At 32.8% G+C, this 24,890-nt stretch overlaps 1 protein-coding gene across 1 annotated transcript in view; it reads right to left on the bottom strand.

Moving 5' to 3' along the window:
• Positions 1–23,422, bottom strand: part of LOC145288327 (CD109 antigen-like) — a 252,965-nt gene extending 229,543 nt beyond the window's left edge. The window contains exons 1-4 of the mRNA XM_080136322.1: positions 23,296–23,422; positions 13,995–14,017; positions 12,100–12,253; positions 9,393–9,463 (exon numbers count right to left, since the gene is read on the bottom strand). Of these exons, the coding sequence (XP_079992448.1) occupies positions 9,393–9,463; positions 12,100–12,253; positions 13,995–14,017; positions 23,296–23,422 (375 nt within the window). The remainder of the gene's footprint in view (positions 1–9,392; positions 9,464–12,099; positions 12,254–13,994; positions 14,018–23,295) is intronic.
• Positions 23,423–24,890: the final 1,468 nt, after the last annotated feature.

Genomic DNA, 24,890 nt, shown 5'->3' with positions numbered 1-24,890 from the left:
ATATCATATTTTAATTGTATATTTTTTTACGAACATCATATTTTAATTATATATTATTTCGAATATCATATTTTAATTGTATATTTTTTTACGAACACCATACTTTAATTATATATTATTTCGATATCATATTTTAATTGTATATTTTTTTACTTACACCATACTTTAATTATATATTATTTCGAATATCATATTTTAATTGTATATTTTTTTACTTACACCATATTTTAATTATATATTATTTCGAATATCATATTTTAATTGCATATTTTTTTACGAACATCATATTTTAATTATATATTATTTCGAATATCATATTTTAATTGTATATGTTTTTACGAACACCATACTTTAATTATATATTATTTCGATATCATATTTTAATTGTATATTTTTTTACGAACACCATACTTTAATTATATATTATTTCGAATATCATATTTTAATTGTATATTGTTTTACGAACATCATATTTTAATTACATATTATTTCGAATATCATATTTTCATTGTATATTTTTACCTACACCATACATTAATTGCATATTTTTTACTTACAAGAAATTTTGATTATATATTTTTTACTTACATCATATTTTAATTGTATATTTTTTTACTAATATCATATTTTTTATTGATTATTTTTTACTAACATCATTTTACTTGTATATTTTTTACTAACACCATATTATAATCGTATAATTTTTACTTATACCATATTTTAATTGTATTTTTTTTACTAATACCATATTTTAATTATATATTTTTTTACTTATACCATATTTTAATTGTATTTTTTTATTAATACCATATTTTAATTATATATTTTTTTTACTAATACCATATTTTAATTGTATATTTTTTACTTATACAATATTTTAATTTTTTTATTAATACCATATTTTGATTTATACCAACACAATATTTTAACTGTATATTTTCTTACTAAAACACTATTTTAATTTTATATTTCTTTTACAAACACAATATTTTAATTACTCTTTTACAGTGGTTACTGCCAGTTCTGAAAGCAGTTTTAGTCTCAGTACATCTATTATGTTGGTAGCTATGGAAAAATGATTTCTGTGCGCGATGGCAGCAGCACATTTCGGGAAGAACCATGGCTGGCTGTTAGGTTTTTCTTGGAATGTTTTGGATGGTATGATTTTGACTATACCTACAATTAACCATTCGTTCAGGTCTGATACTATAGAGGGCACATCCTTTTTAAACATGGAATGCAGAGGTAGATCAGATATAAATGTACGGAAGCTATCCCAGTCAGCCATAGAGTATCGATATACAGTACGGTGGAGCGGTACATCTGAAGACTTGTTGCATTTCATTTTTATCTTAACTGATACAACCGAGCGGTCTGAAGATCCCAGAGGAGACAGAACGGAACATCAACATAGCTCAGGGGAAGTTGTGAGAAAAAAGTTTAGAAGGCTTGCATACTGACCGGTAGTATCGGGAATACGGGTGGGTTCGTGAATATTTTTATTAACATCTTATTTTAGTTGTATATTTTATATTTACATGGTATTTTAATTATGTATTTTTTTTTTTTACTAATCCCAAAAAGAGACGACTCAGAAATAAACTCAGTTTAAACTTGATTCCTTCATAGATGAAATGAACTATGGATATATTGACCCTCTCACGTGACTAAGGCAGAAGGAAAAAAGATAGGAAGAGAATAAGAAACTATGTCGAGTAACTCTTCTGTCACATGAATTCCCTTGTAAATAAACCCCTTTGTCTTTCACCCAGAAACCCGTGTTTCTTGCTGTATTGTTATTTAAAGTAAGGATATAACAAATGGCGACAGGATTTGAATTTATAAAAAGGAAAATTTAAGCCAAAAAGATATTGGACAACGAATGGAAAAAATACTGCACGGAAAAATTCAACTACTGAAAAAAAAAAAGCTAAGACACACACAGAAATTAAGTTTTTTTTTTTTTTAATTCAGTCTGTTACGGTCCTACTGAAAAAAAAGAAAAATTGGCATTTCATGAATCATTGAAAAGAACAATTTTTCTTTGAATGGAAGAAAGTTGTTCATTTCAAATTTCTTTTGTTTCATAAAAGAAAGAAAACATACGGCGGAAAAGAACGCACGTATGCTGTTGGTTCAGTGTCAATTTCGTGTGTGTAACCCTCTCCAAAAACCTTGTCTACAAAAGAATGTTTTTCTTTTGTGGTTAGATAAAAAAAACTATTCAGTGAATTTATTTAATGCTTTGTGCAGGTACTGTTAACCTTTTGTTTTATTACTGTGTTTAAAAAAAAAGAAAAGAAAAAATTCTTCAATATGGAACAGTTTACAAAAACTATACAATTAGCACTGGCGGCCCAACAAAGCTAGATGGAATTTTTACAAAAAGAATAGTTAAAACAAAATGAAGTATCAAAAACAATATTAATGAAACAAGAAGAAAAAAGGATTATCGGTTCACTCCGGAAGGAATTGCAAATTCGCTGACAGAATTTTTATATGAACCAACTAATGGCTTAACGTTTCCAGCATATTATTGTAGATACGAAAATATTTTTTCTAAACGATGTCAGGCCTGATCGGATGAAGAAAAATTATTTTACTGTTGCAAAACTGAATTCCCATTAAAATACCAAGTATACCAATTTTATACTCCCAAGTAAACCCGAAGATATTTCTTTTAAAGAAACTATAGAAATTTTATCGAACATTTTCGGGGAGCGGGATAGCTTATTTTATACTCGTTATAGGTGTTTAAATATTTTGAAACAAGATGATGAAGACTTTATCGCCTATGCTGGGAGAGTAAATGCCCAATGCAAGTTATTTAAGTGTAAAGACCTAAACGAGGTCATGTTTAAATGCTTGCTATTTGTGCAAGGGTTAACATCCTCGAAGGATTCGTTCTAGGATATTATCCATTATGAACCAAGGCATAGAAATAACCTTACAGAAAGTTACTGAGGAATGCCAGAAACTGTTAAATTTAAAACAGGATAATACTAGTATAGAAGAGAAAAATGTTGACAAAATACAAAGTGTAAAGCAATGTGACCACTATATAAAAAAAAATACTGTAAGACGTGTGGCGAAAAGAATCACTTCACAAAAGAGTGCTACTTCACAAGCAAAATATGCTATTAGTGTGGGCGTAAAGGACACAAGTCAACAGTATGCAAAAAGGAGAAATACTGTAAGTCTGAAATAAAGACCATTGGTTCTAAAAAGAGTCCATGTATGGTTAAAAAAAAAAAGGAAATATATTGAAGTTAGAATTAATGGCCGGAGAGTAAACTGTCTTTTGGAAACTGAAAGTGACATATTTTTAATTGATGAAACAACATGGAAGAAAATTAGTTCTTCAAAGCTGCAAAGAAAACTGCCAGAGGAATGTCTGGAAATAGATTCAAATTTAAGGGTGAATTTTATACTAATGTGACCCTGAATGAAAAAAAGTTAAAAACTAAAATGTATGTGATACCTGGAAAAAATTCTAATCTATTCGGTATAGATTTGATGATACTTTTCAATTTATGGGAGAAACCAACAAACTCATTTTGCAAAAGAGTAAATGTGGCAGGATTTGAAAGTTCCAAACTGCCAGGAAGATTTTTGGGGGATTTGAAAAAGGATTTGAAAAATGTATTTTATGAAGGTCTGGGTTGCTGCACTAAAACGGAAGTGACATTTGAACTGAAAGATGAAGCGAAACCGGTGTTTGAACTCAAAAGGAAGGTTTCGTATTCGGCATTAGAAACAATCGAGAAAGAATTAAATAGACTCGAAGAAATCGGAGTAATAAAAAAGTGGACTACTCTGAATGGGCATCACCCACAGTTTATGTGAAAAAGAAAAATAAAAAAATCAGCGTATGTGGAGATTTTTCGATGGGACTTAATGATTCTTTAAAGGATTACAACTATCCACTCCCTACACCTGAGGAAATATTTTCTAAGTTAAATAGAGGAAAATTCCCCCCAAAATTGACTTATCAGAAGCATATTTGCAGGTCAAAGTCCATGAAGATTGTTCTAAATACCTGACAATGAATACTCATAAAGGATTATTTTCCCTAAAACGATTGCCGTTTGGGTTGAAAGTAGCACAAATTTATTCCAACAAATTATGGATGCCATGCTAGCAGGCTTGGATTTTGCAATGGCTTATTTAGACATTTTGATAAGAAGCAAAAATGTTGAAGAACATAAAAACCATATTCGGAAGGTATTCGTGAAAATAGAAGATTACGGATTTAAAGTGACTCTCGAAAAATGTAATTTTGGTGTTTTTTCTTTTTAATTCAATTTTCACCCCAAACAAGGCACAGTGCCACTTTGAAGTAGGGGGCTACTATCGGGGACATAATTTGCGGGGGCATTATGAAGGGAGATGAGTAGAAAGGTGTTTGTTTACATTACACTTGAAATTCTGCATATCAGTACAGTTGGGAAAGCAGAATCCCGGAAGGGAGTTCCAAAGACCCGCAGTTCTGGGGAAGAAACTATTGGAGTACAAGGCTTTCTTTCACCTAGGGATTTCTTCTGTAAAGGGATGAGACTTAGTAGCTTGTCGGGTTTATCGGGGGTAGTCACATCAAGGAGGCACAAGTGCTTGCAGTTCGTCAGAGCACTCACCATTAAAGTATTCGTAGAACAGGCAGAGGGATGCAACATTTCGTCGATGGGACAGAGGCTGAAGCCTAGATGCCAGTTCAGGACCTATCAGGTTGGCGACTCTCTTTTGAGCCCTGTCCAGGAGTGAGAGACAAGCAGCAGATGCATCAGCCCAAATGTGACAACAGTACTCCATACATGGGCGAATGGTGGCCTTATAGAGGTACAGGATACTTTCAGGTGTAAGTAATTTTCTAGCCTGGTAGAGAGAGCCCACCTTTTTTGCAGCAGCCTTGGCAATGCTCTCAATGTATCTATTCCAGTTCATGTTCCCTGTAAACGTTAGGCCGAGGAGTTTAAAAGAAGTACTTTCAGGCAATGTGTTCTTGGCCATTGCTATTGGTGGTAGAGAAGGTTTCTTGTAATTATTGAAGGAAACAAGCTTAGTCTTAGCAGCATTGAATGTGACCAACCATTTTTGTCCCCATTCCACTACGGATTGGAGGTCATCCTCTAGTGTTTCTGCCATGTCCTTAGATATGTGTTCATTTGTTTTCCCCTCATGTCTGTTCTAGAGAGTGGTGTCCTCGACAAATATACCCATTTCCGAAACAATTTTATCAGGAAGGTCATTTATGAATATCAGGAATAATAAAGGTCCAAGGATAGACCCCTGGGGTAATCCCGCATTTATATCATATTGTTTAGATGTACGACCGTCGGGAATAACTTGGATTTTTCTCTTACTTAAGAGGGATTTAATTACATGGTGTATTCTTCTGGTGATGGGACAAATAATTGATTGGAAAAGTAGAAGACCTAACCCAAATAGGACGGAAGCAATTAGAGACATGCCTAGACCAGACAATGTAGTGAAGTTACAGTCATTCTTGGGTCTAGCCAACTACTATAATTCTTATATCCCAAATATGCACGAACTAAAAGCACCATTAAATGAATTATTGAAGAAGAATAAAAATTGGCTCTGGACAAAAGAATGTGAAGAAGCATTTCAAAAAATTAAAAGATGTTTGTTATCGGATCTAGCGTTAGCACATTACGATCCGAAAAAGGATTTTATTGTAGCGGCAGATGCGAGCGAATACGGTTTAGGAGCGGTGCTTCTACACAGAATGGAAGATGGATCTACTAAACCAATTTCTCACGCCTCGAGGGTTTTATTACCCGCTGAAAGAAAGTACAGTCAGATCAAAAAAGAGGATCTGGCGATTGTGTATGCCGTGAGAAAGTTTCATAGATTTATTCATGGAATATCTTTCGTCTTGGAAATGGACCATAAACCATTACTATCGATTTTTGGTTCGAAAAAGGGGATTCTTACTCATACAGCAAAAAGATTACAGAGATGGAGTATTATTTTGCTCAATTACGATTTCAAAATGAAACACCTATCAACTAGTAAAATTGCACATGCAGATGGTTTGTCGAGGTTGATCCCCAGTAAAACTGAATTTGAAGAAGCTGTTATAGAAGCACTAAAAGAAGAAATGAACTAACAGCTATATTAATAAATACTGTTAGGGAACTTCCTGTTACATTTGAAGAAATAAAGAAAGCAGCGAAAACAGATAAATATATTAACAAGATAAAAAAAAACAAGTGGAACAAGACGAAAAGAATAGAAAAGGATTAAAAGTGTTTCCATTTTCTATGTGTGATGAAACTCTGATGTACGCAGACAGAGTGGTAATGCCGCAAGTATTACAAAAGAAAATCCTAAAAGAATTCCACATGGGACATCCTGGAATCTCCAGAATGAAGGCTCTAATGAGATGATTCACATACTGACCTGGAATGGTCAGGACATTAAGAAAATGGTGAAATTATGTAAAGGTTGCTAACTAGCCGTGAGATCTCCCCCCTCTCCTCATACGGACGCAACCTTGGCCTAAAACAGATGTACCCTGGACACACATCCATACCAATTATGCAGGACCTCTGAAGGGATATTATTACCTAGTAATCGTAGATAATATGTCAAAATGTCCAGAAATTTTTAAATACAAACACCCTACAGCGGCAAACACAATAAAACGGACAAGCGGAAAGATTTGTTGAGACTTTTAAATGAGCTTTAAAAAAGAATAATAACATCGACACAGAAGAAAAAAGCATTCAAAAATTCTTAGCAATATATAGGATAATACCAAATCTAAATCCAAATGCTAAATTATCCCCAGCTGAAATTATGTTTGCCAGGAAGGTACATTCAGTGTTCAACCGGTTAATCCCAAGACAAAAAGTAAAAAAAAGTATCAAGGATAATGTAAGGTACAAGACTTACAATGATGGGGATAAAGTTTTCTTCAAAAATTATCGGGAAGGGAAGAGTTTTTGGGAAGAAGGCATAATCTCAAGAAGAATTGGGAGAATGGTTTACATTATAAAAGGGCAAACTTTTCTCCACAAAAAAATATATTAACCAACTGAGACCCCGATACATAGAAACAGTCAGTAACCAAGAGTTACCAATGGAAGTGCTATATGACACTTTCCATATACAACCTCCAAACAAGGAAGTACCAGTAACTCAGAAATCCAGTCACTCTCCAAAAGTAAAAAAAATCGGCAAACACAAATGGTGAGGAGAAGTGAAAGGAATAGGAAAAGGACCGAATTTTTTGGACAAAGTTTAAAAAGGAAAAATGGAAGAAGCACAATTCTATGGAAGAATTTAGCTTGAGAGGAAGGTGATGCAATGGAATAACCTTGCATCTCTTCATAGATGAAATTGACTCTATCACGTGACTGAGACAGAAGGAAAAAAGACAGGAAGAGAATAAGACAAGATGTCGAGTAACTCTTATGTCACATATATTCCCTTGTAAATAACCCCCTTTGTCTTTTACCCAGAACCCCTTGTTTCTTTAAAATAAGGATATCACAAAACTATAAGAAAGTGTCCTGTGTATTCGATTTCGAAAAGATATTTATCCTAGCGTCTATATGTCACGTATAAACCACGGCAAGAAGCAGCAACAAAAGAAACAGACTAAACTGCTGTCATTGATTGTTTATTTGGATTGGAGTTAATAGTCCGTGAAAAGAATAACATGTGTAAAATGAATTGCGTTATGTCCTGTTTATCGTGTAAAAGAACTGTATGCGTTTAAACACACTGTCGTCTTAATGATGAATGTTTAACTGTTGTGTTGATGATTCTTGGTTGTTCGCAGATAAGAACGGAACATATAATCGAGAAAGAACCATACATGTATTATAAATGCATGTATAAAATATGCATTTATAATTATCGTTAAGAAGTGGTCAGATTGTGGGTACGGATATCAAAGAATCTTGTTAATATGGATGCGGATATCGCTTTAAGAGCGTAAAATAATATTTTATAAATTTTATTATGTTTCGAAATTTTGAAGATGGGGATTGATTAAGCGCATGGTCAAAATTCAGTTGTAAATTACACTCTTCTGGTCAAATCTCAGTGCGGGTGACACTCAAAAGTGCAATTACGAATTACTTAGGACTTCTACCCAGTCTAATCCCGTGCAGATTCCCGAGTTTAACAGAAATATTACAGATTTTGACAAGGTAAACCTGAAAAGGTCGAAAGTTACATGAACAGAAAGTCTAAAGAATGCAAATAATACGAAACCTTCTTTATATTTTAATATTTTATCAAATTCGGGGGGGGGGTTCTTTTTGAAATATAACGTAATTGAATTTCTATAAAAAAAAATACACATCAAGTGCGGTTGAAAGTCAAATCACAACGTGATATCAAGAAAAATAAACAATATTTTACTTGCTTGAAATTTATAATTTAAATATATTTCGGAGCTAAACTCCATCCTCAGTATTTTATTTTCTTTCTTTCTCTTCTTCGTTCTTGCCATGTTTTAAATCAACGTTTCTATAATGGAACTCACACCCTTGACGTTAATAGAATTTCTATTTAAAACTTTTTCTCATTTAAAATTTTGCCGGTGATGTATTGAAACGATGGGTATTTTGAAGAGAGGCTGGTATATTTTATCGGCAAGTTTTTGTTTGTTTTTTTTACGGGAGTGTTTGCAGAGAAAATTAGTCCTGTTTTTTGGATAGCTACACTCTTTCGTTTTTCGATTTTCGGGGGAAGGGCATTTTAACCCGGGTTTAGGGTTAGGAATAATGTTAAAAGAGTGGTTTTATGAGAAAGAATAATAAAATCAAGCAGTCTTTTTTATGTTTCCATTAACCCATGGTAGAGCTTCTCCGAAAGAAAGATTCGGTTGACTTTTACTTCCTCTTCTTTTATTATTTTTTTGTATAAAGGTAATGCAGAATAATTTGTATATGTGCCAAATTTTAAAACGTGCATGCTTGAATAATGTTTTTATTTCGATTTTAAATGTTGTTTATATTCCATTATTCTATTATATTTTTATATATTATTGTGGTGTTATGCTAAATTTTATTCTACATTTACAGTTGTTTATTATTTCACTTCTATAGTTTCATAGGTTCTTTAATAGATTTAATAGGATCTTTATTTTCCATTTAATTATTGGCAAGCGTCAACTTTTTTTAAGCTCCCAATAATGTTTAGCTCTCTTCAGATATTTTTATATAAAAGTTTTTTAGTTAAAAGTTTATGGAATTCTTTTTGGAAGAGATTTTATTTTTGCTTGTACCTATTGTATTTCTGAGAGAAATGTCAATATGAGACAATATATATATATATATATATATATATATATATATATATATATATATATTCTTTTGATATGTTTTAAGAATTTTATATCATGTGTTACTCACGTATACTTCTATATCGATGGGTTTTCTGATGACCATAAATTCACTATCCATGGCAAAACAGTTGAAGCGCACTACGAAAATAAATATTAATGAAAAATATAGACACAACATAAAAACATTCGTGACTAATTGAACCAATGTTGATCACACATACAATAAATATAAAAGAGCTACAAGTCAGTTGAAAAATTTTACGCGATGTAAAAGATCTTCCGATTTCTTACTTATGGACGTTTCTTGGTCGCAATCTTAAAAAAAAAACACTGATTTCAATCTGTTTTGTTTTTATTTAACTAATACAAAATTGAATTAAAAGCCAGTATTACGCAAATTTAAATAAAAAAATATTTATGTTTTATAATCAAATTTTCGATGGTATATCACCATCTTCAGGAGTAGAATCAGTTTATGATTTATTTTTCTATTTCTTATTCCTCATTCTTCATTGAAGTATGTTCTCATCATAATTTTTTTTAAATTCATAGCGTTAAAAACCCCTGGAAAACACGAAGTTCGCAAAGTTAGAACACCTACTTTGAACACATCTCTCGATTAACTCAGTGTTTGCAGAAACGATGAGTCTCTACGTGCTCCATGTTAATAGTGGCCTTCAAAGTAGTGCATCTTTCTTGACTGAGGCAAGTCAAGAATTTAGAAGAATAGGAATTATTCGTATTGTTGTATGGTTGAAAAGTTCTTATATAGTGTATGGCAAAAATTGAACCGGAACAGTATTTTCTTCTGCAAGTTCCCAAGAAAGGAATTAATTCAAATCCTTATAAAGGGGGTTTACCCACAGAAGTATGAGTTTCGTTGAATGCTATCTACGGGGATAAAAGCGGCAAAATTTCCTTTGAATTAGAGACGATTATTACACGCCGTATCATCGCTGAAGACTAAAAATGTGTGCCGTTGGCGCGTCGTGCGTGTATTTAATGAAGGACTTCTGTTTCAAAGCAACTCCCGACGTGCAACAGCGGAAGTGCTCTAGCCAATGTGAATTGCAACGGAGAGATTTTCAAATATTCGGTGCTTATTTGAAATACAAAACAATGAAATCTGTATATCAATATTTTTTGTTTCGAACTTAAAATAATTTTTGTAAAATACCTACAGCATCAACTTTATTGCTTTTTTATAGTGAATCGATGCATTTTATTTTTTATGCAATTTAATTTTTACATGGTATCGATGCATTCTTAAACGTGTCATAACGATAAATTAAATCAATCCTTTTTAAATAAAAGTAAAAGTGTATTTTAAGTGGGAAAAAGCCATTTAAAATCACTGATTACAATGACAATTTATTGATTAAAAAATAAGTTAAAACTATTATGTATTAATAATTAAAAAGAATATGACAGGTGGAATGCAAATTCTGTCTGTTTTTTTTATTTTTTTAAATATATATATAATGTTTCCTATCCGTACTTCTCAGAATTAATCGCTGATAAAAAATAATCCCATTTTTTTAATTATGTTTTCTTAATGATCTTAGATTTCATTTTTTTTCTTCAACAAAAATTTTTACACTAATGTTTACACGTTCATACAATGAAATATAATATTATTTTGAAATTTTAGCAAGAATTGTTATCATTAAAATCATATGAAATACTTTTTTAAATTATTTTTTTTCTCTTAAAAATATTTCATTAAATAGCACAGACGTTTTTGTCTATTAATTCAGTTTTTGATCATTTCCAACTTGCGGATAACGGTGTTCACTTCCGGCAGGAACACATTAATGTACTTTCAAATCCTTCTGGATTCATCGTCAGGGATAGATTAATCTAATTTTGAACAATTTATATAATTTTCGTGTATATTTTTCATTAGTTAATTATTTCAATAACTTTACAAACAAGTTTATTTTATTAATAGTTATTTTTTAATTTTTAATTAGTAATACTTCTAGTATTTCAAGTGGTCGTTTATTATTGGTCTGCTCAAGTATAGATGTCTTTCTTGTCAACTAAAATCTTCCTAAATTGGGACAATGGGCAGAATTAACAGACAAAAAACGTTTATTTTATTTAATGATAAATATATATATATATGTGTGTGTGTGTGTGTGTGTGTGTGTGTGTGTGTGTGTGTGTGTGTGTGTGTGTGTGTGTGTAATTACTTCATTTAATCACATTAATTAATATACGAATAATTTTTATACGTAAATTTTCAGTATTTACTTCAACAGTGCTCAATGGGCAGAATTAACAGACAAAAAACGTTTATTTTATTTAATGATAAATATATATGTGTGTGTGTGTGTGTGTGTGTGTGTGTGTGTGTGTGTGTGTGTGTGTGTGTGTGTGTGTGTGTGCGTGTGTGTGTGTGTGTGTGATTACTTCATTTAATCACATTAATTAATATACGAATAATTTTTATACGTAAATTTTCAGTATTTACTTCAACAGTGCTCAATGGGCAGAATTAACAGACAAAAAACGTTTATTTTATTTAATGATAAATATATATATGTGTGTGTGTGTGTGTGTGTGTGTGTGTGTGTGTGTGTGTGTGTGATTACTTCATTTAATCACATTAATTAATATACGAATAATTTTTATACGTAAATTTTCAGTATTTACTTCAACAGTGCTCAATACATAGGTAGAGGTAGATTAATTGCCATATATATTTTCATAACTTACTACTATATAAATAGGGAAGGGGGTGATTGAGATGACTGTAGAAAAATACTTACATAGTTGACCAGGTTCATAATGATACTTGCTCTTCTGTACAAAGATGGCCGCCTTGTTGCGCGCACCAATCGTGCGAACAACGGTTTCTTTCACAAAAGTCGATCCACCTTTAGCAACCAATTTCACAGTGCTATTCCCAACTTCTAGGATGTGCTGAAAAACGAAGCGCCTATTCAGCATTTTGTGTTCAGCAATCAAGATACTATATTCACAACGGAATCGTGAGAGACTAACAAAGCTCATATTTAAAACTTAAGGCGACAGAATAACCCAAAACATATCATGAATATTGCAGCATTAAGAATGTTTTTATTCAATTTATAACGTTATGAAATCAATTTTTAATGCTACAAAATTTTAAGTTATAAATTTACTTTATTTTTTACTAGAATACCTTGTCCTTTTCTTTTCCAGTTTTAACAACTAGTTTTTTTTTTACTTTTCCATGTTTAAGATTAACGATATTACTTTTCGTGCTCGAATTTTTCTATTGTAATCTCTCTCTCTCTCTCTCTCTATATATATATATATATATATAGAGAGAGAGAGAGAGAGAGATTACAATATATATATATATATATATATATATATATATATATATATATATATATAGTCATCCACATACAGTACTGTTTCGCTGTTTCACAGCTCATCAGTGCGGCTAGACAGGCAACTACCTCAAGCCAGGATTGAAACCCGACCGTTTATACGGCAGTCAAGGCTTCTAACCATTACGCTATTGGCGGCTGCTTGAACGAGTAGTGAGTTTAACGATGTTTTGATATCGTCCGATATATATATATATATATATATATATATATATATATATATATATATATATATATATATATATATATATATATATATATATATATATGTATATATATAATATTTTTTAAATTTATTTTTATTATTTTTAAAACAGTAATCTACATACACGCATGTTTCGAGTTAATTAACTCTCATCATTAAGGCGCCGGACTGTGGAAACATGGTCTGAAGTTCGATCCCTAGAAACATTTGAGCTACGCTGATGAGAGTTAATTAACTCGAAACACGCGTGTACGTAGATTACTGTTTTAAAAATAATAAAAATAAAATTAAAAAATGTTATATATACGTCCAAACAAATTATGGGCAACTTTCTAAAATAAATAAACAAAAATCGATTTTTTGTTAACACTGTAAGGCGTCTATGCTGAACGATCAACGTTTCAACATTTTCATGTTTCGTCAGGACTCCAATTGAACTTCGTAGTCTTAAAACGTAAAACAAAATAAACGTTTCCCAGAAAGCAATCGAAAAAAATCCCTTTTTTTCGATTGTTTTCTGGGAAAATCAAAACGAAAAATGACTCATTTTCCCAAATATCCGATTTACATTTGTTTGTCTTGGTAAGGGACAGTAAGTGATAAATTCACTAAACAAATCAGCTCAAGAGTTGAATTTTGCTACTTATTTCTAATGTACATGTTGTGTTCTTGCCATTTATGGCGTCCTATGAGAAAGACATTCTACCTAGAAAGAGAATAATTATGTAATTTATCAATTCAAATGCAGTGGCAGTGCCGACTACATGGAGATATTTTTCATCTCTGTGTTCACTATCTTCTGAACTAGGAAGCATAATTTATAAAGTACACTATATTTGATTTTTAGCTGTTGCTTTTTTGTTGCTAAATATTTAATGTGCAATTATAAAAATTACGTTGGCGCAAGAAACACGTATACACATAAAGGTGTCCTATAAAGTTTTTATTAATCTACATATGTATCAATATCTGTTTGTAGGGCATATCAGTGTGTTCCAATAATTTCCTCGGAATTCGTTTAAAAAATTTTAGTTGCTAAACGGGTTTTAAGTTTACAAAATATATCATAAATAGTACTTACCGTCATCAATAGGGTTGGATGACCTGGAAAGAAATAGCAATTTAAACATTTGACAAGTACCGTATAAATTATATATATATATATATATATATATATATATATATATATATATATATATATATATATATACTCGGGTTTTTTTATTCAAAAGTAATGGACTAATGAATTCAACGAGGTTGTTAGTGCTCAATAAAAAGAGCTGATAATACTTGTTTATTGTTATATAAACATGGTCACATCCTGCTGCTACAAATAGCCACTTGTTTCAATCAAACAACAGATATCATCACGCAGCGACTTGACTATTCAAAGGTTCAATGAATAAGCTATTATATATTAACTCGAAACACGTGTGTACGTAGATTACTGTTTTAAAAATAATAAAAATAAAATTAAAAAATGTTATATATACGTCCAAATAAATTATGGGCGACTTTCTAAAATAAATAAACAAAAATCGATTTTTTATAAACATTGTAAGGCGTCTATGCTGAACGATCAACGTTTCAACATTTTCATGTTTCGTCAGGACTCCAATTGAACTTCGTAGTCTTAAAACGTAAAACAAAATAAACGTTTCCCAGAAAGCAATCGAAAATTATATATATAATAATTTATTCATTGAACTTTTGAATAGTCAAGTCGTAGCAGCAGGATGTGACCATGTTTATATAACAATAAACAAGTATATATATATATATATATATATGTATATATATATATATATATATATATATATATATATATATATATAGAATAAATGACAAAAATTTATATTCCAAAATTCATGATGTTGACAATCTTATAGTTTATTCCTTTAAATCAGTTGCTTTATAAAAGGAATAAACTTTATGATTGTTAACATTATGAATTTTGGAATATAAATTTTTGTCATTTATTCTATATATTGCTATGTAATCACATTGAGTTTCTTATATGAGGATTGATATATAATATGAAAAATATATTTCTACAAATATATATATATATATATATTTAAATAAGGGAGTAGTCACCAACAATGTGTATTTTTTTACCATTATGTTATTATTCCGTGTCTTGGTTTTTCATTGAGAATTATATTTGGATCATTGTAATAATGTTTTTAAGTCATTGAAATCGTTTTAAGCGCGTTTCAGACGTTCTGTGAAGCGTCCTCGTCAGAAATTATTTTTAAATGTGTTGGAGATGTAAAAATGTCAATTTTCGTAGTTCATTTGAAGTGTTTCCAAGGGGTGGAGGCTTGTAAGTGTTTATTATTCACTGGCATGTTCAATTTTTATTACTCTTTTATTGGGCTTGTCGAGGCCGCTGACCTGGCTGTAGTCACTCTCTCTCTTTCTGCTAATGTTTTTTTTCTTTTCCTTTAGGGTGGGGTAGGGTGTGTGTGTGTGTGTGTGTGTGTGTGTGTGTGTGTGTGTGTGTGTGTGTGTGTGTGTGTGTGTGTTTGCATTTATTGGTTTGAGAATGTGTATACTGTTTTATAGTATTATGAGGTTATTTGCTTCCTTGGAAGGTGACTGTGATCCGAGGTCGTTACTAATGTGTATGTGTGAGGAGGAGGGACCAGCTCTTCTGAAATAAGGGTAGGGGTGCTTTCATTCTATTTTGATATTTATTTTTTGGATTCTTGGATTTTAGTATTGTGATTTTTCGTTTTAGTCTTTTCGGGTATTCCTTATATTATGTTTGTTTAGAAAGAGGGGTGTATTTAAAATATGTATCGGGGATTTTTTAATGTTTCTATTTATTTGTCTCTCCATGTAGGTATGGCCAGACCCAGGATCGATTCCTAGTGTGGGGAAGATTTTGTTCCCCAGAGGGGGTAGCAATTGGAGGGGGTATAGGTATGGGAGGGGATAATAGAAGGGATGATAGTTTTTTCAATCATGAGGGGGTTCTCCTCCACTGACTGAGGAGGGAGCGAGGTGTTGGAACAGATATTATACTATGGTTCTAGGTGTTTCCTAGTGTTGTTGGTTTCGAGGTTAAGTAGGTTTGGTATTGTTCAGTGTGTTGTATTAGAGATAGGGGTGTTATGTCTGTTTGTGGTTGTATGCGCGCACGTGTGTGTGTTGTAATGGGTCGGTTCTGATTTATGTGTGGGTGTGTATATGTGTATGTGTATGGATGTGCATGCGAGTGTACCTTGCATTTCATGTTTTTGTGTGATGATATTAGGCTCTGTTCAGTTCAAGAGTGAATCTAGTGATGAAGTTTTTTCCTGTGTAAGGGAATAAAAATAATGGTCTGTTTCGAAGATTGGCATTATTTTGAAGCTGTTTCCACTGCATGTGTGTACGTGTTTTGAAACATAGAGGTATCTGTTATCTGCAATTTTGATGTTGCTCTTATGTAAGGCCACTCTATTGCTGAAATTTTTGGTGGCGCCTATGTAGGATTTGCTGCATGTTGTGCATCTTAGTGCATATACTACATTTCTGGAGGTGCAATTTAGATCCTTTTTTATTTTGAATGTTTGTGCTGGGTTTTTGAATGTGTATGTGTTACCTTCTATTATTATGTCACATAATCCACATCGCGGTTTGTTGCATTTTGTAACCCCTTTTGTATTATGTGGGACGAGTTTTGAGGAAGTTAGAATGTGTTTTAAGTTTTTGGGTTGGCGTTTGCTTTTTATTATTTTTGTTGTTTTAAGTATGTTGTTTAGTTTGTCGTTCTGATTGAGGAGGATAAGTTTTTTTTGTTATCTGTGTGAATAGTTCTGGGTTGTTTGTATTGTGTGTAGAGACGTATGCTAACATTTGTTCTTTGTTGTGTTCTTTTGGGGTTCTTAGTTGGTCTATTGGAATTTTTTCAGCCAGTTCAATACCTTTCTGTATTAGTGGTAGTGGATATCCTCTTTTACGCAGTGTTATTTGTAGTTCATTCAGTCTAGTTGAACGGAGGTGTCTGTCTGTTACTATGGTGCAGACTCTACGTGCTAGAGAGTAGGGTATTGATTTTAGACAGTTTTTAGGATGGTGGCTTTTGAAGTAGAGGTATTGTTGGGTGTCTGTGGGTTTGTGGTAGATGTCTGTGATTATGTTGTTTTTTATTGTTACTAGGATGTCTAGGAAAGGTAGTTCTGTGGGGCTTTGTTCTAGTGTGAAGTTTATTTTTGGGTGTAGATTTTGTAGCAAAGTGTGGAGTTCTTTGATAACATAGAGATGTCTGTTATCTGCAATTATCAGATATTTGATATATATATATATATATATATATATAGTAGGACAACAAGAGTATGAAATGAAGACACAAAACTATGTATAGGTAGATATAGAATGGATCATTTATTGAATAATGGAATACAAGCAAAAATTGGGGGATAAAAGGGACTCTTTGTTCCAGAGAATTTCGAAGCCTAATGCTTCTCATCGAAGAGTAGAGAAGGTGCTAGGTAGCATGGGAAAGATGCGGCGTCTAGTGTAGGGTTCATTAGGGACGAAAAAGATTAAGAGGAATTATAGAATGTTGAGGGAAGCTTTATTAATTCTAAATAAATAAGGAGAAGCTTGTTATATATAGTATGATATATAAGATTGTATATGGTCTTTAACATAGTGTTGAGATTAAGGGGTACATGTATTAGGGTTAAATTGGGGGTGTATTGTTACAATAAATGATCCATTCTATATCCACCAATATATAGTTTTGTGACTTCATTTCATACTCTTGTTGTCCTATTGTATAAGCTCCAATAATAATTGTTGAGCTTGGCATTATCCAGATAAGTCTCCTCTTGTGGAATTGAACTCTCTCTTTTCCTCTTACACATAAAGCTATATATATATATATATATATATATATATATATATATATATATATATATATATATATATATATATATATATATATAAAGATTTTTAGTGGTACAAAATTTTATTAAAGTTTTTAAAAGGATAAGTGGAGTCATAAGAATTTGGGGATGATCGATGCAGGAAGAAAAAAATAGACACTAAAAACAGTCAAAAGCCTATTCGACTAAAATAAAAAAAAAGAACCTCGAGGTACCTTTCGTCCGACCCTTGTCAAGAGATTACGTCGGCAACGATTAAAATAAAACAATTTACACAATTGAAAAAATGAGGCGAAGGGAGGGGTGAAACAAAAAAAATTATAAAACTACACGGGGTGAATTAAATGAATGAATAACCCGTGATTTATCCTCCATATTTCAGAACCTGGGACAACATTTTTTTTAAAAGTTAACTTGCCTGCAAATAAGTGCAGAAAACAAGAAATAATGACGCAATGTAGGCATTCCCCCCCCCCTGGTAAATCAGAGCTCTTTAAACAGGTCTAATTTATGCTACAGCTCCTTTTGCCTACAGAGCGATGGTTTGCGCATTAGTACAGTTACGGCCTTCAAAATAGTAAGATGTTGTTTCGAACGGGCCTTGTGTACAATGCGAAAAACGCCATCCGAATACACTTCACCACATGCTTTATTGTCATACAAGTGCGCACCAATTGATGACTTATGAATAGGTGAGCGCCGGATGTGATCTGTAAATGCCTGGAAGTGTTCTGTGAACGCCCAGATGTGTTCAACAATGTGTTTATTCTAGACCCTCTTGACTTTCGAAAACACGCTGGGACATGCTGTGCCAATCTGACTCCCAGCCGTTGAAACGTACGACCCACATAGTCAGCGTCACACTGACATTTAAACAGATATACAACTAAACTTTTTTGTAGTGTGGGAAGTGTATCTTTCTTAAAAGCTGGGAAGGCAGTTTTAGTTTGAGGCTGTACCGTATAGAAACAGTGAGAGACAACCGAGGTAATTTCATCGATAAACCCTTTACTGATAGAACCAATATAAGAGAGTTTCAGATAAACTGGCACTTAGCCGAACCAAAAGAAGGGTTGGTATTAAATTTAACAAGAGCTTGGCGAACATGCTTAGAGATTACATCCTCAGGGAAACCATTTTTCGCAAGAATATCAGCTATCTTCTTCAATTCATTATCAAGTTTGCTGGTCGAGCAAATCATGAGGGCACGGTGGACCAAAGTCTTGATCAAACTGATTTTTCTCCTGGCAAAAGAATCCCAACTTATATACAGGCCTGTAAATGTCGGTTTCATGTATATAGTTGTACTAAACCGATTTTCTATCCTTTTTACAAGACCGTCCAAAAAGGGTACAGAGTCATTTTGCTCTTCGTCTATAGTGAATTTGAGTGCAGAGTGGAGACTATTCAAATTCAGGAAAAAATCGCTTAGTTCGTCGTGAGATTTGAAGATGACAAAAGTGTCATACACATACCGCCAATAATGGAAAGGTTTAGAGACCCGAGTGAAGAGTAATGACTCCTGAAAGCCTATATCTATGTATCTCATATAGAGTTCAAGTGTTAGCTCTAGGTTGTGGGTCCCTTGATTTCTGAGAACTTCACGTGAAGTAAAATAAAACAAAAAAGTGAAAACCCCATTTGATTGTGTTGTGAGTGGTTCTTCATTTTCAACATTATCTGCTGTAATAGTGCACATGCGCACACATCTGGCCTACAAACAAATGGCCAGTGTAGGTTTTGCTACTCAGCGATTGAAAGCCCAAGACATCTAATGTGTGCATGCCAAATCTTATTGACATATGGCCATTACACTGCTCATCACAACAAAATATGCAAGTACCTCCATTGGAAGATCTGTGGAGAGATGCAACTTGACAGATCGCCAAACATCTGGGAACATGAACCACTACCGATAACATCAAACAGAAATGTGACCGTGTTCTGTGACGAAGACATACAGGCAGGCAGATACATAAAAGACAAGGTTATCAAACCAGATATTGTTATATGGAACAAGCCTGAAAAAACTTCACTCATTGTCGATGTCACAGATTTCAGCCTTAATATAGCTGAACGGGAAAAGATAACAAAATATCAGGACCTAAAAAATAATCTAAAAACGACATGGTCTCTGAAAGAAATAAACATTATACCGGTTGTGATAGGAGCAGCTGGCTTAATAAAAAAAATCTTCAGAAATACTTAGAAGCAATCCCTGGAAGACCAAGCTGTAACGAAATACAAATAGCAGCTATAAAGGGAACAGTATCTATTCTTAAGAGAGCCCTCGGATATGAATTTAAATCATAACAACATCAAGTGTTAATCTCTTAAAACTTACTGAAGTAAAATTTTAAAAAAAGTGAAAATCAAGTAAAATAAGTGAAAAACCTTACACTTGTGAAGTATACGGTTCAGCATTTTTACAAAAATGTCAATAAAATAATCATGTTCAGACACACATTGGTGGAAAACCTTATGAATGTGTAGTTACGGATACTGTGGTTTCACCCTCCGTAAGTGATACATAAATTCACAGCACACCCGTTAAACTCCTGTTCGCCGATTCCAAAAATAATAAATTCTCCCTTAAAACATTCCAGCTATTCTCAGTGGCTTAGATCAGACCGATCCCTTATTCCAGATTAAAATTCTATAACCTTAAACGAACGGACGGGAGACTATCCAATATGGCGTCTACATATACACGATACCAGCGTTATACATTAAATAAACCGATTACTTAGCCGCTCGGAGTTAATTGCTTCTCTCTTCCTCTCTCCCTCTCTCTCTCTCTCTCTCTCTCTCTCTCTCTATATATATATATATATATATATATATATATATATATCACACACTATCTCTCTCTGTGTTTACTGAGATAGAGAAAGATAGAGGAAGAGAGACAGACATAGTGACAGCGACAGAGCTTTATTTATATCTGTTTTGTTTACATTTGAACTGACTGATACATAGGCAGATATATATATATATATATATATATATATATATATATATATAGAGAGAGAGAGAGAGAGAGAGAAAGAGGGAGACAGACAGGCAGACAGACAGAAAGACATGCAGACAGAGAGAGGGAGAGAGATACAGAGAGAGTCGAGCACGGTAACGAGCGAGCGATAGAGAGGGAGAGGAGAGAGAGAAAGAGAGAGAGCAAAACATCGAATCGGATAAGAACATATGAGACGACGTAATATTTTTTTCCACTGTTATACCATAAATGTTAACGCGTTTACTTAAACTGCAGATTGGAGCAACTAAAAAGCATCAAATGCTACGTAGCAATACAAAAATAATGAACCACATTTTCGTGAGGGGGTTAGGGTTAGGGTCTATATTTAAAAATGTCCGATAAGCCCTTTCCTGTTTTTCTTTATTGAAAACACAACGAATTCTATCTGTTTAGAAATTTCGTTCATTTTCATAACAAATTTCGAATATTTCTTCTTCTAACCTTCGCTTCCAAGGTTCCATGTCAGCTCTGTCTCTGACTTCTCTCTTCTCCCCTGACTGACTGACTGTCCGACTACCTCTGACTGACTGACTTATCTAACTAAATTCAAAACTCCTGACGTCATTGCATGACCAACACGTGCATCCCAGACACATGGCCTGGCATGCCTCCGTGTTTAAGCATTCATTGTTACATGTTTCAACCCGATTTCTCCAACCTACTTTACAAATATGTTTAATATTTTCTATTGTTCTGATCTAGATTCCTTATTTTAATTTTATTTCATTAACAGAAACAAAATTCATCATTACATTCCTTTCGTTATAAACAAATATCTAACTATTTTATGATCAATCATGATTTATCAATGGTAATTCTACATTCCATTTTAAAGAACATTCTGTATTTCAATAACATTGTGTATTCTGTATTTATTTTAACTTATGATCGGAATTCTCAACTCCAAATCTAGCTTCGCAAGTTCGACTCCTCGACTATCCTATCTCTTATTTACTCACTTACAACAACAGGCGGCTGTTCTTTAACACTAATGCGAGGCTACAAACTGTCTAAGAATCGGAAAATGCCGATAATCTTTTTTCTGTATTCTCTTTCTTATACAATATATTCTTTTTACTTAAAACTGTTGTTCGCGCCTTTCTTTATGATCCTTTTCTAGAGCAGCAACATTTATATAAACGAAGAAAATTAACTGGTGACGGATAAAACATCGCATTATTGCGTTGTCAAATGTTAAAAACATGAACACAATAGAAGTTATTCCTTATTCCATGAAATTTCGAAAATATACATTTTTCCCCGTGCTTTGTAAATATGTAAAATAGCAGACCGGAAACAGTTGGAAATAAGCCATACACTCTTCACTATAACTATGAACTTCCTACAGCTACATACTTAGAAAATGTGGCTATTAAGTCTGACATAGTGATATGGGACAAGAAATAGAATGTGGCAAACTTAGTTGAAGTAATCATTCCTAATGATGCTGACCTTAACAGAGCAGAGAGGGAGAAAATAACAAAATATTAATGACTTATGTACGACATAAAAAGAAATTGGAATCTTACGAATGTATAAATCATACCTGTCATAGGATCAAAAATATCTGCCCAATATGCCGGGTGAATCAAGTGCAAAATAAATACAAGCAATAGAAATTTGAGTATTTTGAAAACTTTAGGTGTCCGGAAAATGATAAAGTCATTTTATGACCTTTTGTATTTTATTTTTTCATTGTGGATTCTACTTCCTGTGTTATTGTCATGACTGGTTTTTGGAGATTCGCTAAGAAAACAAATCGTTCATGGGGTAAATTGACTAGACTAAAAAAAAAAAAGTGTTAAAAGAACTGTATAATAGTATACTGATGAATTCCATATATATATATATATATATATATATATTATGTCTTGCCATATTTTGATATATATATATATATATATATATATATATATATATATATATATATATATGGAGATAGATAGATAGATAGATAGATAGATAGATAGATAGATACAGTCTGTGTCGCTCATGTGATTGTCAACCATAAAACCAACAAAACTATTTTAATCTTTGTCTTTCATTTGAAGCATGCACACATGCTAGCTAAGTAAGTTATGATTTTCCCTACACAATGTAAAATATTGGGTATTTCGGGCTCTCGGTCATGTGTTATTCCAGTCTAATTGTGAATATTGAAAACTTTGGAACTCTTCAATTAATTAAAATCCAAGATGGTCGAAATTGAAAAAAAAAAAGAATAAATTAAAATAAACAAACAAAAATAAATTAATTAAATGAAAAACACTAATTAAAGAAAGAATAATGTGAGGTATTCTTTCGATAAAGCAAATGTCGAAACTTAATGGACAAGTTGTAATTTATTATCAAATATAGTTTGATTGCAGAAAGGATTGTGGATTTTATTAACGATCCTATGATTGAAATTTTGAATGAGTAAATCTGTATTAAAAAAAAAACAGAGAAACCTCTTTACTTGTACGTACCAGGTTCGACTACGTGAAAATTTTTCATCACATTGTTGACGTAGATGGAAACATTGGTTGGGAGTCGTGTTTCAATACTCAGGAAAAATATTGTATAATTCGAATCTATGCGTGCGAGCTTTGGCATGTACACCACGTGGTGTTCGCTGCTGTAAATAAAAAAGAACAATCCGCTTAAGAACAAAAGAAAGAATTATTTTGAATTGAAATGGAAAAACACGACGTCAGTTCAGTCATTGAAAATATTCAACAAAAGACTCGATATAGTTTTAAGGAGGAATGTGGAAAGAACATGGGTGAAAATCAATCACTAATTAATTATATCAGCAACTGACATAAAACATAAAAATGATTATTTAAGAGCAGAGACTAGAGTTACCCAAGGAAAAGAATTATGTCAAATAGGCAGACTAGTCAAGGTGAGAATATATATTGCCAGATTCTTAGGCGACAAAAATTGGGAGGGATAGACAACTCTGCATATTAAAACCTGAACGCGACATAAAGAAGAATAAAAACAATAAACTCATTAGCTGTGTGGTGACTCCTTCATGATTTTCTGAGTAAAATTTATCTGTAAGTTGCAATGAAATGCATCGTTGCTTACAACAACTCGGCATTGTAAGCATAATATAAAGGTAGTTTACTTTATTTTCGGAAACACGGTCATCGCTTATAAAGTATAAATCGTTAACAAACTAACATGGCTGGTCGCTTATGAAGTATAAAAAATCACCTACAAACTAACATGGACGCTCGTTTGTAAAGTATATACGATAACTAACAGTGTCAATCGCTTTATTGCAGATTAGTAAAATATCAATATTTCACTAAATATACGTCACAAAAACATTAAAATTGTACCATCAAAGAGCTGCTTTAAGGTTACTTATATCTCCAAATCTTGTTCAAATTCATGCAACATTCATGAAGTTATGACATTTTACTTATTATCAAGAAATTATGCTGTCCATCGCTGTATTGCAGATCTCTTAAAATGCCAAAAAATCAGGCGATTAAAGGTTATCGGAAAGCAAAGGACAGTTGCTTGACTTGCAGAAGGATTGTCCATCAACGATTTGGCCACGGAACTGGAAAGGAATCCAAGAACCTTGGCCTCATTCGTGAACAGCCCGAACACCAAATCCAGAAAGATATGGGCACCAGGAGAAACCTTTCAGATCCTGATATTCGGAAAATTCGTAGCGAAGTCAACCGAAACAACAAACAGCACCAGTGCTTCCGGTTTTGAAAAAGCTGGAATCACTCCAAGATCCAGGCAGGCCGGATACAATGTGTTGAATGAGATTGTAAGAAGCATCAAACCTCTTCCAAGACCTCTATTGAGCAAACAACATAGGGAAAACGAATGGCTTGGACACATAATTACATGAAAATGGATTTCCAACAGATCCTATTTAGGCATGAGGCCCATACTACTCTTGACGGTTCGGATAGATGGACCAAAGTTTGAAACCCGAACGGAACTTCGACCTGTTACAGAGTTCATGGCCAACAAGGAAGTGGAGGCATCATGTTTTCGGCGGGAATCATTGGGGATAAGTTAGTTGGGCTATGCCGAGTGTTAGAAGGTG

This window comes from Euprymna scolopes, chromosome 2, assembly GCF_053919585.1.
Source record: "Euprymna scolopes isolate OS-2025 chromosome 2, ASM5391958v1, whole genome shotgun sequence".
Taxonomy (NCBI): domain Eukaryota; kingdom Metazoa; phylum Mollusca; class Cephalopoda; order Sepiida; family Sepiolidae; genus Euprymna; species Euprymna scolopes.
Note: the sequence above shows the minus strand (reverse complement) of the source record. Positions and strands in the feature narration are given on the sequence as shown.